The following is a 15,589-nucleotide window of genomic DNA, read 5'->3' on the forward strand; positions in this document are numbered from 1 at the left end:
GCAAGATAGCGCTCCAATCAGCTAAACAGACTCAATAACTCCACGGTGACGTTTTGGTGAATTTACAAAACTGAAACAATACGAAAACAATGCCATTGTAAGTTAATAATACTAACACAGACATTCGTAAACGTGTTAGCATATTAGCAAACGACGCTAGCTTCATTACATTACGATAGCACCTACAAATTTACACAAAAACACTCCTACAGACATCACAAATGGGACGGTTAAGTAAGTATACATTGTTTTAGATATATTGTGAAACTTACAAATGTTGCTTAGGGGGATGAATTAAGAATCCATTTGAGTAAAAACGCTATGGATGGCGAGACGACGGAGGGGCACATATACTTCCGGTTGAAAGCACTAAAGAGAAGAAAATACTGTAGACCTGTGGTCCCCAACCTTTTTGTAGCTGAAAATTTGTCCCACGGTGTGGTTATGGACTGTATCCCTGTAGACTGTATTGATCTATATTGATATATAATGTATATATTGTGTTTTTTATGTTGATTTAATAAAACATTAAAAAAATGTTTTTTTTAATTTTTTATTTCTTGTGCGGCCCTGTACCAATCGGTGGTTGGGGACCACTGCTGTAGACCAATGGTTCTCAAACTTTTTTCACCAAGTACAACCTCAGAAAAAACTTGGCTCTCCATAATGACAGACATTAAAATACAGTAGCATATAGTGTTGTACCGATACCAATATTTTGGTACCGGTACCAGTACCAAAATTATTTGATTCTTTTCTGTACTTTTTTGAATAAAGGGGACCACAACAAATTGCATTATTGGCTTTATCTTAACAATTTTTTTTTACAGTGCATTTCTTATTGCAAGTTTGTCCTTAAATAAAATAATGAACATGCAAGACAGCTTGTCTTTTAGTAGTAAGTAAGCAAACAAAGTCTCCTAATTTAGCTGCTGACGTATGCAGTTACATATAGTGTTCATTTACTGTCAATATCTGCTTACTTTCTCTTTTAACATGTTTGGGGAGGGATAGTGTGATCAGCGCGCCTGCAGGAGCAAAGGTCACCACCTCTGTCCATGGTGCTGAAGACAGAGCACCATCAGACGGGGGCGTGGCATGTGCTGACAGCGAGACACAGCTGGCAGGTGATTAGATTTCACAGGTGGTACGTGTTAATCTAATCATCTGTTGTCTTTAACAGTAAGCGACCGGGAGCAGAGGGGGAGGAAGATACGGACGTGGCTGAAAAGTCACGTTCTAGTAGAGAAAACTGTTGTTGGAAAGAAAACATTAATTAAAACCTTGTTAAACCTGCACGCTGGGCTCTTGTGCCGTGTCTGCAGTGGAGCTGCTGGGAGGCGACTTCCACATCTGGCGCCCAATTAAGAGGACAATGTCGACACCGAGCCCACTAGAAGCATTGGGACAGCTCTTAACCGAGGCGTCGATGCCGAACCACCGGAAAATGGGGCGATGCAAGCGCAGATTGCGCAGCAAAATCAGGTGCTGCGGACGCCGACGGAGAGGACCGGAGCGGGGGCACCTGCGGCGGCGATGCCAACATTGGCGGCCGTGGGATTTCACCGGATGACCGAAGCGGAGGACCCACAGATGTACCTGGACATGTTCGAGGCAAGGGTGGGAGCATGCGTGTGGCCTGAGGAGGGGTGGGCAGTGCGGCTACTGCCGCTGCTGGCAGGAGAGGCGCAGCGAGCGGCGCTCAGCTTGCCACCAGCTTCCCGGGTGAGATACCGGGACGTGAGAAGGGCGGTACTGGACCGGACGGGAGACTCACGGGAAGACAGCAGGCACGGTTTCCGGACGCTGCGACTGGGTCAGGAGGAGCGGCCTTACGCACTGGGACAGCAGCTGAGAGACGCGGCGGCGCGCTGGCTTCAACCAGGACAGGTCGGTGACGTCATAAAACAAATTATTGTGGAACAATTCCTAGAGGCGATCCCGGCGCGGACATCCTCGTGAGTCCGCAACCACCGCCCGCAGGACTTATCAGCGGCAGTGATGTTGGCGGAGGACCACCTGGCGGTCCACCGCGAGAGAAGGAAGGAAGAGAAGGCCACGGAGGCAGCGGAGCGTCCAGTTCCGGCGGCGCACGCAACCTGCGCAGCGCCGGAACTGGACGAGGGAGCCCAGCCGTGGCCACGGCTTCGAAACAACCCTGCTGTGCTTTCTTTCCCTCAGGTCCCGGCCGCTGCCGACGATGTATGTCCCCCGCAAATTGCACCTCGAATGCCTGGGCAGGCGTGCTGGAGGTGTGGGCGGCTCGGACACCTGCGGCGGAAATGTCCAGCAATGGAAGCGGGGCAGGTGATCCGGGTTGTCGACCCTTCGGTGCCCTCCACCGGGCCAAGGGAGACGTACTATGTACCGGTAAGGATACAAGGGAGTACACACCGGGCGATGGTGGATTCGAGCTGCGAGCAGTCCATGATCCACCAGAACTTGGTTCGACTCGGGGCGTTGAGAAAGGTTACACAGGTGCGGGTTAAATGTGTGCATGGGGATATTCACGAGTACCCTATAGTGCCGGTGGAAATGTTGTTCAAAGAGGAAAAACATAGTGTTAAGGTGGCTGTAAGTTTGCGCCTGGCGCACCCCTTAATTTTGGGAACCATTTGGCCGGGGTTTAACGGGTTAATAAAGCAGTGCGCAGGGTAGGGAAAGGGGATAGCCGCGCTGTTCTCACTGGCGACGCGAGATCATCCGACGCTGCCGGGGGGGAAGGGGGAGGGGAGACGGCGGGGGCTTCGCAAGAGGTTGCCCCGGTTCCCCAATGTTGCCCAATGGATGATTTTCCACTCGAGCAGTCTCGAGATGACACTCTGCGTGCGACCTGGGACCAAGTGATATCCATTGATGGGCAGCGGTTCGCCCAGGGGATAGCGTGGGAGTTTCCCCACTTTGCATTGATTAGGGACAGATTATACAGAGTGAGTCGTGACACTCAGACAGGGGACGAAATCACCCAATTGTTGGTGCCAAAAAGCCGTCGGGAAATGATTTTCCAGGCGGCGCATTTTAACCCGATGGCCGGTCACATGGGGTATGATAAAACACTCAATCGGATAATGGTCCGTTTCTATTGGCCAGGCTTTCGGGCAGACGTGCGCCACTGGTGCGCAGCTTGCCCGGACTGTCAACTAGTCAACCCTGCGGCCACCCCTAGGGCACCTTTGCGGCCATTACCACTCATAGAGGTCCCGTTTGAGCGGATTGGCATGGACCTCGTCGGACCATTTCACCCGAGCACCCAGGGATATCGCTTTGCGCTAGTCCTGGTGGATTACGCAACGCGCTATCCCGAAGCAGTACCGCTGCGCTCCATCTCTGCAAAGAGTGTAGCGCAAGCACTGTTTCAAGTTATCTCCCGAGTTGGAATCCCGAAAGAGATTCTGACTGACCAGGGCACTTCCTTTATGTCACGCATGTTAAAGGAACTGTACAGATTATTGGAGATCAAATCCATTCAGACCAGCATTTACCACCCACAGACTGATGGGCTGGTAGAGCGACTGAATAGAACCTTGAAATCCATGATGCGGAAGTTCGTACACGAGGACAAACCAAATTGGCATAAATGGTTGGATCCCCTGTTATTTGCCTTGCGGGAGGTTCTTTAGGCCTCCACTGGGTTTTCCCCATTTGAACTGTTGTTCGGCAGGAAGCCGCGCGGGGTGCTGGACCTAGTTAAAGAAAGCTGGGAGGAAGATCCAAGCCCCAGTAAAAATTAAATTCAATACGTCATGAATTTGAGCGCAAAACTCCACACATTGGGGCACTTGTCACGTGACAATTTGCTCCAAGCCCAAGAACGTCAGCAGTGCCTGTATAACAAGGGGACGCAACTCAGACATTTTTTACCGGGAGAGAAAGTACTTGTATTACTCCCAACATCCAGGGGGTAGTAAAAAAATTGGTGGTTGGGACCACTGCTATAGGCTACCCGAACACAAGCGCCTACCCAATGCCCCGAGTCGACAAGCTCCGGTTGGGCACTGCTCGTTTTTTCACGACACTGGATTTGACTAAGGGTTACTGGCAGATTCCCTTGTCTCCAGAGTCTAAGGAAAAAACGGCATTCTCCACTCCGGAAGGTCTATACCAATTCGTGACCCTTCCGTTCGGTTTGTTCGGATGCCCCCGCCACATTTCAGAGACTCATGGAACGGGGTACTGCGGCCCCACGCGGCATATGCTGCCGCCTATCTGGTTGATGTCATCATCCAGGGGAACAACTGGGAGATAGTTGGTGCGGTACTCGAGTCCCTGAGGCGGGTGGGGCTCACCGCCAACCCGGCGAAGTGCGCGGTTGGCTGGAGGGAGGTACAGTACCTGGGGTACCACTTGGGGGAAGGTCAGGTGCGGCCTCAGATAGACAAAACAGCGGCAGTTGCGGCCTGCCCGACCCCGAAGACGAAAAAGGAGATGAGGCAGTTTTTGGGGCTGGTGGGCTACTACCGGAGGTTCGTCCCCCGGTTTGCGGACCTGACCAGCCCACTAACTGACCTCACCCGAAAAGGTGCTCCAGATCTGATCCAGTGGACGGAGCAGTGCCAGCAGGCATTCGAGAAGGTGAGGAAAGCACTTTGCGAGGAGCCGATACTGCACATGCCTGATTTTTCCTCCCATTTTGTTTGCAGGAGGACGCGTCGGGCAGAGGGCTGGGAGCTGTTTTATCCCAGCAGAAGGAGGGCAACGACCACCCCATTCTGTACATCAGCAGGAAACTGTGAGAACGGGAAAGCCGATATAGCACGGTGGAGAGGGAGTCACTCGCCATCCGGTGGTCGGTCGTGCCCTCTGGTACTACCTGCTGGGACGCCCGTTCAGCCTCTGCTCGGACCACAAACCCCTCCAGTGGCTCCACCGCATGAAAGATGCCAACGCGCAGATCACCCGTTGGTATCTCGATTTACAACCCTACCATTTCAAAGTGATCCATAGGCCGGGGGCGCAGATGGCCGTGGCGGACTTCCTCTCCCGCTCTCATGCGGGGGGGGGGGGAGGCGCGGCCGGATGATGTCCCGGCCCAAGTCTGGCGGTGGAGGTATGTGGAGGGAGAGTGTGATGAGCGCGCCTGCAGGAGCCTCTGTCCATGGTGCTGAAGACAGAGCACCATCAGACGGGGGCGTGGCATGTGCTGACGGCGAGACACAGCTGGCAGGTGATTAAACTTCACAGGTGGTACGTGTTAATCTAATCATCTGTTGTCTTTAACAGTAAGCGGCCGGGAACAGAGAGGGAGGAAGATACGGACGTGTCTGAAAAGTCACGTTCTAGTAGAGAAAACTGTTGTTGAAAAGACAACATTCCTTAAAACCTTGTTGAATCTGCACGCGGGGCTCTTGTGCCGTGTCTGCAGTGGAGCTACTGGGAGGCGACTTCCACAATGTTCTATCTACACTTCTGTTAAAATATAATGATCACTTATTCTTCTGTTGTTTGATACTTTACATTAGTTTTGGATGATACCACAAATTTGGGTATCAATCCCATACCAAGTCGTTACAGGATCGTACATTGGTCATATTCAAAGTCCTCATGTGTCCAGTGACATATTTCCTGAGTTTATAAGCATAAATAAAAAAAATGTAAAACGAAAGAAGATGTTGTGACGTCCAAAAATATCGACGTAATCATAATAGTATCGACTAGCTACGCTACTGTGCTTGGTATCATTACAGTGGATGTTAGGTGTAGATCCGCCTATGGCGGTACTTTTCAGAGGCGGTATAGTACCGAATATGATTCATTAGTATCGCGGTACTATACTAATACCGGTATACCGTACAACCCTAGTAGCAAACTAGGCCTAAGTATTCATTAAAAACAAAGCAGATGCTTTATTTAACAAGTATATTTAATAATTTGGCCACTGGAAAATTACACACAGAACAGTAACGCGGTGTTTGAATATATGAAAATAAAACACTGTACTTTAATAATAATATATAGAGCCCGTGTACCACTACAGTTTGAGAATCACTGCTGTAGACTTCACACGGCAGCACAAAAAGAGGGCGCCATAGCGCAAACAATAACACAACTTTTCAGTGTCTTTGCTTGTGTTCCATAAAAAAAACAACTATTTGCGTTATGACCATCAGTGAAGTAAAATATGTAAATTAGCCACACTGTTTTATAAGCCGCATGGTTCAAAACGTGGAATAAAAAGGAGCGACTTATAGTCCGGAATTTACGGTAATATTTTTTTATTGATGTTTGTTTTTTTCCACATAGAATATATGTGTATACAGAATATATTATATGATAAAAACTTCTTCAAGTATGCATGTTTAGCAACTTGAGCACGTAAGTGCAGCCTCCCTTCCAAGAAAAAAAAAGTGGTTTTATTGTAAATGCACCGCACGACTGCTTGTATAATGCCCATAAAAAGTGGTGCTTGTTTGAAAACATAACAAAACGCCACAGGTAGAATCATGACAACATGAATGTGCGGTAAATGAGTGTCTCCATGGCGATGCCCCGAATAGCACACGCAAAATCCTCATTTAAATAAGGCGATCTGCACCACTTTTCAATTGTACACGCAGTCTTAGTAGATCACACCGAACACGCCCACTGATAGTACACGCTATGTTATTAGCGCGAGGTATTTAGATCTTAGTAAATCAGGCCCTTAATGGTAAAAAATACACGTTTTGTGTAGGTGCACGTTCAGTGATTATAATAATATCATATTGTATTGTTACCGTTCTGGAGGTGAGCGGTGCAGAGGGGCTGGTGAGCGAGACCATCTCCTGGATGGCCAAGCGCAGTTTGAGTCGATGCAGCGGGTTGCTGATGCCGATCTCCCTCTGGATCTCAGTGTCCGACAGCGCCGACATGATGGCGCCGCTCTTCACGTTGGCTCGACAGGCAGCCACGTACCACGCCGGCATGCCCACCCACAGCTGGCCCAGGGAGAGAGCGAGGTCACCCGCGGTGTCAGAGAATATCGGGTGCAATAACTGAGGTGTGAGAGCGCAACCTCGAGCCAGGAGACAACAGTCGGGCCGTCCCACTGGGCGAACGGTACGCCTCTTTTCCTGGCGTCTTCTAGAAGCTCGTGCCTGAGGGTGGAATTTAGGACACATTTAGGAAAATGTTCTAAAAGAAACAAGATAATAGGAAAGGTTTTACTTTTTCTTCATCCTGCGATCCCGCTCTGCTTGGGTGCCCAGTTTTCCCAGCGTCATAGTGTCGCCAATGTTCATGTCAAAATCTGAAATAAACACTTTTGGTAAACACAAATTGTTACTTTAAAGCAGAGATGATGGCCTAAACTAAAATTTTGCAGGAAATTCCTAGAAACGTCGAGTGCTCCTGTTGTAAAGGACTGTGTTTGTTAACCATAGGGCCGGTCCGCCAAAAACTGGGCCGTACTCAGTTGTAATACACTTTTCCACCACTTGTGGCAGTAATGACAATATCAAACAAACAGAAGAGGTCTAAAGCTAAAGTCATAGAGCAGTTTTGAAGGGGAACTCCTTTTTTTGAATAATCATTCACAATCATTATGAAAGACATAAGACACTAAATAAATATCCTACTAGTGGCTTGTAAAAAGACTATTGTCAGGAAATGGATATCACAGGAGGGCCCAACTTTGAAGCTATGGATGGAAATAACAATGGACATTTATGAAATGGAGAAGATAACAACTTTTATTATTTATAAATTGGAGAAATTTACTCCATACCCCATAGGCCTGATTTTATTTTCTCAAATTAGTGATTGTACTGTGTAAAAAAGATTACTCCCTATATGTTTATAGTTTTTTTTCTATGTATTTATTTACTATTTGTTCATATCCATCCATCCATCCATCCATATAAACAAAAAAATATTATTTTTACATTTAGGGCAGACGATAGATGTAGGATGTATGCAAATATGATGTAATAGATAGGAATATCTGATGCTGGATGTCAATAAAAACTAAATAAAAATAAAGACATGACGGATGTCCATCCATCCATTTTCTACCGCTTGTCCCTTTTGGGGTCGCGGAGGTGCTGGAGCCTATATCAGCTGCATTCAGGCGGAAGGCGGCGTACACCCTGGACAAGTCGCCACCTCATCACAGGGCCAACACATAGAAAGACAACATTCACACATCCATCCATCCATCCATTTTCTACCGCTTGTCCCTTCCGGGGTCGCGGGGGGTGCTGGAGCCTATCTTAGCTGCATTCGGGCGGAAGGCGGCGTACACCCTGGACAGTCGCCACCTCATCACAGGGCCAACACAGATAGACAGACAACATTAAAAAAATAAATAAAAATAAAGACATAACGGATGTCCATCCATTTTCTACCACTTGTCCCTTTCGGGGTCGCGGAGGGTGCTGGATCCTATCTCAGCTGCATTCGGGCAGAAGGCGGCGTACACCCTGGACAGTCGCCACCTCATCACAGGGCCAACACAGATAGACAGACAACATTAACACTCACATTCACACACTAGGGCCAATTTAGTGTTGCCAATCAACCAGATGCATGTCTTTGGAGGTGGGAGGAAGCCGGAGTACCCGGAGGGAACCCACGCAGTCACGGGGAGAACATGCAAACTCCACACAGAAAGATCCCGCGCCCAGGATCGAACCCAGGACCTCCGTATTGTGAGGCACACGCAGTAACCCCTGTACCGTGCTGCCCACATGACAGATGTATTTATAAAAAAAAAATTAAAAAAAGCATTCTAACTTGCAAATGACTAAAATAAAAGCCAATAAAAAACATCCAAGAACTGATCAAGAGCTTGTGTGCCAATATTGACATGATCGACTGATAAGCTGCTTCCTCGCTTCCTAATCGTCGATACCTCCTTTTGAGCTATAGCAGCTCCTACTGTGCTCTTTTTCTACAATAATTTGTAAAGTGTCAGTGGAAATGTTCCAGAACAAAGTCTTCATGGACTTTGCTACTGCTGCAGGAATGTCTCAGCAAGATGAAAAGCTAAAATAAAATATCTTAAAATTATAATTTAATAATTTTACCTGTTAACGCTGCGAGGGGCTGTCCATCCCTGCAAATAGTCTGCTCCAATCGACCCTTTTCCTTCTTCCCAAACAAGCGGCCGATAGACGACTTGATGCCTTTCTTCTGCTTGCTGCCACCAGATCAAAGGAGACATATTTATTCTAAAGTATATGACAACAGTACAGTACACCCGTCCACATGGAGACAATCATGGTTGTGTTGATTATTTGAGAGTTTTACAGTACAAAGACTAGCCGGAGTTACATAACTTTAGTCAAACTCGTTTTCACTGACGGCCACATCGCAGTTATGGCTGCCCTCAGAGGGCCGCTTGTAACAGCGACTAATACATGTATTCGTCTATACATTTGATTTTTTTTTTTTATATACGATTTATTTAGGATTTTTAATTTTTAGAACAACACATATACAGCAATATACATTGAAATGTATATTGCCAAAACAAAAACAAAAAAACAAAAACCCAAAAAACCTACTGAAGTAATAATAGATTTATATTCATGTGCGCTACTGTGCATTTGATTATTATATATATTTTTACATACACTGTCAAACAAAATCTTTAGAATTAAAAGTAAAAACCGGCAACTCAGGCACCAGAATTTTTCTGTAAAATATATTGGGAGTTTTTTTGTGTTTTTTTTTTTACAACTTATTACTATCAATGGGAAAACTGAACCACAGTTCAGGCAGCGTAATCGCCAGAATTTCTACTGTAAAATTTACGGTTGTGTTTACAACATATTACTGTAAATGGAAAAATGGTCCCACTGTTTGTTTTTTTTTAAATTATAGCAACTGATCTGCCAGTTTTTCACCATAAGAAAAAAAGTGCTACTGTTTTTCCATTTACAGTTACACACCGTAAAAAGCGCAGATTCCGCGGTACAAAACTGGCAGCTCAGCTGACAGAATTGTACGGTTTAAAAACAATGGTAGAGTTTTTTGAATTGACAGTAATATCCTGTAAAAACACTGTAAATTTGACCCTATTGTCATTTTTACAGTGTACAATTTAAAGGATAATTTGGTTTAAAATCCTAAGTCATGCAGATATTAAGTATTTATTTTTATTTTTAACAAAAAAATTAGTTTGGAAAGTTTATACATATTCATATTTGTTGGATAATATTGGATAATATTAAAGTTTGAAAGATACAGAATTTCATAGAGTACATATATTTATTTCTGGAAATAACGAATACATATTTAAGAAAAGATAAGGACCTTTATTGACATTTATTATTTCGAGGCATTCGCAAGCCACTTTAAAATATAAAAGTTTTTATTTTATTTTATTTTATTTTTTTAACAACATATTACTGTAAATTGAAAACAGAACCACTGTTTTTTACGTAAAAACTGGCAGCTTAATCGCCAGAATTTTACGGTAAAATGTACGGTTGTGTTTACAACAGTACCACTGTTTGAATTTTTAAATTCTGGCAACTGAACTGCCAGTTGTTTACCGTAACAAAAAAGTGGTATTGTTTTTCCATTTACAGTAACACACTGTAAAAACAACCACATATTTTACAGTAAAAAACTGACAGAATTTTACCATTAAAAAACAATGGTAGAGTTGTTTAAATTTACAGTAATATAATAACCGTAAAATCTATTGTCGTTTTTACAATGTACAATTTGATGGATAGTTTGTTTTAAAAGCTTGAGTCATGCAGATATTAAAGTATTTAATTTTGTTTTAACAAAAAAATACAGTAGGAAGGAAATTCATACGGCCCCATTCGTCGCGGTTTACCTGACACATGAAACGTGACCAATTGGGCGGTTGCACTATTCACTTTAGTTGCCAGATGGCAGTAGAGTGTTGACTATCTTAAACTGTGTTTTGTGGCAATTCCAACTTTGACCAGTTTCCATTTAGAGTGGCGCTTTCCATCATTTTCAGCAGACTGCATTGCAAAATGATTAACCCCCACTCTTCCTCTCACCCGAGATCCGACCAAGAAAACTCTACATATAGCAAATGACTCTGTGGTCAAAGTTGTTATTGCCACAAAACACATTTTAAGATATTCAACACTCTACTGCCATCTGGCGGCTAAAGTAGATAGAGCACCCCGCGATTTAATTACATTTTTTTCATTAAAAAAAAACAGGGCGACACATCACCATTCCTGTTCTGCGAACGGCTTGTGGTGAAAATGAAATTTCGTTGTGATAGTAAAAAACATACCATACTACCCCGCAATTTGTCACGTTTCATGTGTCAGTTCAACGGCGACAAAAGGGGCCATATGAATCCTCTTCCTACTGTAAGTGAGGTGTGTGCCCACCTACATGAGACATTTTCAGTAGCTGTTTTTATCATATTTTTATAAATTTTCCTTTTTTCAAAGCTAGTACAAAAATGTTTGGGGTCGAGGGGGATTGTTGTGCAGTTCTAGATCCTGAAGACAAGGGGGAGAAACTTGTAATAAAATTACAAGATTCTAAACCAACCCAGTCTATAAAAAATCTGGGCGTGATTTTTGACTCCGAGCTGACTTTTTTTTTTTTTTATCATCTTAAGAACAAAGCCAGAGTCCACTCGTTTCTCTCTCAGGCCAACATGGAGGTGCTAATGCATGTTTTTATTTCCTGTCCTTTAGACTATTGTAACGCTTTCTGGTCTTCCCAAGAAGAATATCAGAAGTCTGCAATTATCACAAACTTAGCTGCACGTGTGCTGACGAGGACCAGAGGGCGGGAGCACATTACACCAGTTTTAAAGTCGCTGCATTGGCTTCCCATCCGCTTCAGGGTTGATTTTAAAGTTCTGTTATTACTTTTTGAATGTCTTAATGGTCTTGCGCCTTTTTATCTATCTGACCTGCTTTTACCGTATCAACCCTCACGGATCCTGAGGTCCTCTGGCACTGTATGTATTTTATTGTTTTATTGTGTTGTTTCGATCTTAATTTTTATTATTATTACTATTATCCTCTCAATGTTATGTTTTGTATTAACTTATTAATGTAATTGTAGCTGCTGACGGAAGCAACATGTATATTTGATATATAATTTCATAGTTAAATAAACACAATGCACAAATATAAGTTCATATTGTACACATTATGTGATTAAAAAGGTATTTCCATGGGTTAATTCATGCAAGTTTATGTTAACTTTATTTTTGTTACAAACCCCATGTAAATTGAGAGGGGAATATATTTTTTGTTTCGGTTTGGTCACGTTGTTGAGGGAACAATTAATGTGTGACGGCATTAGGGAAGCAGCATGAGTGATGTGGAAGACATTAATGGAGTCTCGGATTAATAAGAAACTCTATTCCCTTGGAGTTTATGAGGCCAATGAGACATGATTATTTCTGATATGTACCGTATTTTTCAGACTATAAGGCGCACTTACAATCCTTTCATTTTCTCAAAAATCGACAGTGCGCCTTATAACCCGGTGCGCCTAATGTACGGAATAATTCTGGTTGTGCTTACCGAACTCGAAGCTATTTTATTTGGTACATGGTGAAATAATAAGTGTGACCAGTAGATGGTAGTCACACATAAGAGATACATGTAGACTGCAATATGACGCCAGTAAACAACACCAAAACTTTAAATATTCCATTGAAAATAAAGAACATTACACACGGCACTCAAAAATCTGTCAAAAATGTTTTAGTACGACTTGAAGCTGCACCGCTTGATGGATTGTCGGCCCATTACGGCTACCGTAGTCAGAGATACAAGTATTACTATGGTGTGTGTATAGGGACTGCAAAATGGCACCTATTAGCAGACATATTATTTGGCGTTTTGTTTCGCAATATTATGCAAAACCAACTTTTCTTACCTTCTGGTACCTGCTGATGTTTATTTGGGATCTGCATAAGTCCTGAAAATTTGCACACATAGTCGATAAGCTTTTACTTTTTCTCTATCTTCTTGTTATGGGACATTCATCCTCCGCTGTTGCCATTTCTAATATAAAGTAGCGTAAAGTTCTAACTTATATCTTGCTATAGAAGCGCTAAAAACTACCAGTGTAGTGGGTTTACATAATTCACTCGCGGAACTCTTCTGTTTTCCATCAGTTTGAGCTGGTGTCCTTTTCCTTTCTAAAGGACACAGTTAGTCATATGAAGCCCTCTAATTCTCCTGCAGATGCCCTCCCACCTCGCCTGTTTAAGGAGGTACTTGCTACTATTGGATCAAGTGTCCATAACATTATCAATAGTAGCCTCTCTTCTGGAATAGTACCAGCAGAGTTTAAACATGCAGTACGACCTTTACTTAAAAAACCAAGCCTCGACCCCTCTCTCCTCTCTAATCTCAGACCTATCTCTAATCTTCCATACATTTCCAAAATATTAGAGAAGGTTGTCTACAGTCAGTTGTTGCCCTTCTTAGAGGATAATGGTATTACTGAGCTGTTCCAGTCCGGTTTCAAAGCCCTCCACAGCACAGAGTCAGCGCTTCTAAAAGTATCTAACAATATCCTCCTGTCAACAGATTCTGGTAAATATGTTGTCCTGTGCTTTTAGATCTGTCTGCTGCATTCGAAACCGTCGACCACGCCACCTTAATCACTCGTCTTGAGAACTGTGTGGGCATTAAGGGCGCCGCCCTCAACTGGTTCCGGTCGTACCTAACTGACAGGAGTTTTTGTGTAAAAATAGACAGCTTTATGTCTTCCACAGCTCCTCTACTACATGGGGTCCCCCAGGGCTCAATCCTTGGCCCTCTTTTATTTGCGCTTTACCTTCTCCCCCTTGGTTCTGTTTTCAGGAAGCACAGTATTGCATTTAATTTTTATGCCGATGACTGCCAGATATACTTTCCCATGGCACAAAATAACATGGTTCAACGTCTCATTGACTGCCTGCACGACATCAAAGCCTGGCTTTCAGCTAACTTCCTGAGCCTAAATGAAAACAAAACAAAAGTTATGTTGTTTGGTCCAAGTCGCTCTCCCTCCCCCAACGTTGACCTCGGCACTCTGTCCCCGTATCTCAGCGACTGTGTCACAAACCTGGGGGTAAAGTTCGACTCAGATTTTAAGTTCGAAAAACAAATCAGCAGCGTCGTACAAAAAAGCTTTTATCAACTACGCCAAATAGCGAAAGTGAAACCGTTTCTGTCAGGACATGATCTTGAGAAATTAATCCACGCCTTTATCTCGACTCGTCTTGACCACTGCAATGTCCTGTACGTAGGCATTAGCCAGGCCTCCCTCGCCCGCCTGCAGCTCGTGCAGAACTCTGCTGCTCGTCTGCTAACACAGACCCGCAGGCGTGAGCACATCACCCCTATACTAGCGCCCCTTCACTGGCTCCCTGTGCGCTACCGAATCAACTTTTAACTCCTACTATTTGTTTTCAAATGTCTAAACAACCTCGCTCCAACATATCTCTCCGACCTCCTTCAGCCTTACTGCCCCTCTGATCCCTAAGTTTAGCCGATCAGCTGCTGTTGACGGTCCCTGACACAAGGCTGAAGCTTAGAGGTGACAGAGCTTTTGCCGCTGCTGCTCCCAAGTTCTGGAACGACTTACCTTTGAGTGTTAGACAGGCCTCCTCTCTTCCTGCTTTTAAATCGCTCTTAAAAACACTTTTATTCCATGGCCTTTAACACTCTGTGATCTTCATCCTGCTATGGTGTCTCATAATGCACCTGCTGTGAACCTGTTTCTATGTTTTATTTATTTATTTATTTATTTTTTATTGTGCTCTGTTTGTGTTGTGTTGTGTTTGCTAATTTTTCTTGTGTTATCTTTGAACCTACCTATTGTACAGCACTTTGGCTACACCTGTGGTAAATTTTAAATGTGCTTTATAAATAAAGTTGATTTGATTTAGTTATTAGAGAGTTCCGGTTGGACGTTTTTCACGGGACACATTTCCGGCGTTGTTGGACTAGTCAGCCACGGATGAGGAGATGCTGCTCCGTTATTGATTTAAGTCAAGTCTGAATGTCATTAAAACAGTTAGCTCCATCTTTTGACACTTCTTCCACTCCCGTCCTTGCACGCTACACCGCTACAACAAAGATGACGGAGAGAAGACGCTGCCGAAGGTGAGCCACGTAAATAAGAGCGCCCACAAAACGGCGCATTCTAAAGCGACTGTCAGAAAGCGACTTGAAGATGATCTGTAAAACATAATCGATGCAACATTTTGACCAAAGAACCACCATTACATGTTATGTAGACCACAAGGAAGTCTTTTACATTAAGAAAATAATAATAATAATATGACCCCTTTAATGCGCCCTATAATCCAGTGCGCCTTATGTGTAAAAAAAAAAAAAACCTGAATAGACCCGCTCATCAGCAGTGCGCCTTATAATCCGGTGCGCCCTATGGTCCGGAAAATACGGTATGTGAAATCAATGTGTTTTCTTTTTTGGATGTCAGACCGACTGTAAGTTTTGTTTTCTTATTTTATTAGTTCTGACGGCATTATATTTGGCATCGTTGGTAACATGAAGAAGACGTGGCTCAAATAAATGTCTGTGAGCAAAACGAACGACGAGCCTCGAATAAGACCTCAGAGGGAGTAACAGTAATATTTATAGTTTATCCTATGTTTTATACTGTTTTTTTGATGGCGTTAGTTTTA

General features: G+C 44.0%; 1 protein-coding gene across 10 annotated transcripts in view; it reads right to left on the reverse strand.

Moving 5' to 3' along the window:
* The window catches only part of ppfia4 (PTPRF interacting protein alpha 4), a 322,419-nt gene that overhangs the window by 26,029 nt on the left and 280,801 nt on the right, over positions 1 to 15,589 (reverse strand). For 8 of the 10 annotated variants that reach the window (XM_062054768.1, XM_062054777.1, XM_062054770.1 and 5 more), the window contains 4 exons: positions 9,003 to 9,115; positions 7,144 to 7,237; positions 6,992 to 7,073; positions 6,714 to 6,914 (listed from right to left, as the gene is read on the reverse strand). In XM_062054768.1, coding sequence (XP_061910752.1) covers positions 6,714 to 6,914; positions 6,992 to 7,073; positions 7,144 to 7,237; positions 9,003 to 9,115 — 490 coding nt within the window. The remainder of the gene's footprint in view (positions 1 to 6,713; positions 6,915 to 6,991; positions 7,074 to 7,143; positions 7,238 to 9,002; positions 9,116 to 15,589) is intronic. The other 2 variants (XM_062054775.1, XM_062054769.1) reach the window with 1 other exon arrangement.

This window comes from Entelurus aequoreus, linkage group LG01 (genome assembly GCF_033978785.1).
Source record: "Entelurus aequoreus isolate RoL-2023_Sb linkage group LG01, RoL_Eaeq_v1.1, whole genome shotgun sequence".
Taxonomy (NCBI): Eukaryota; Metazoa; Chordata; class Actinopteri; order Syngnathiformes; family Syngnathidae; genus Entelurus; species Entelurus aequoreus.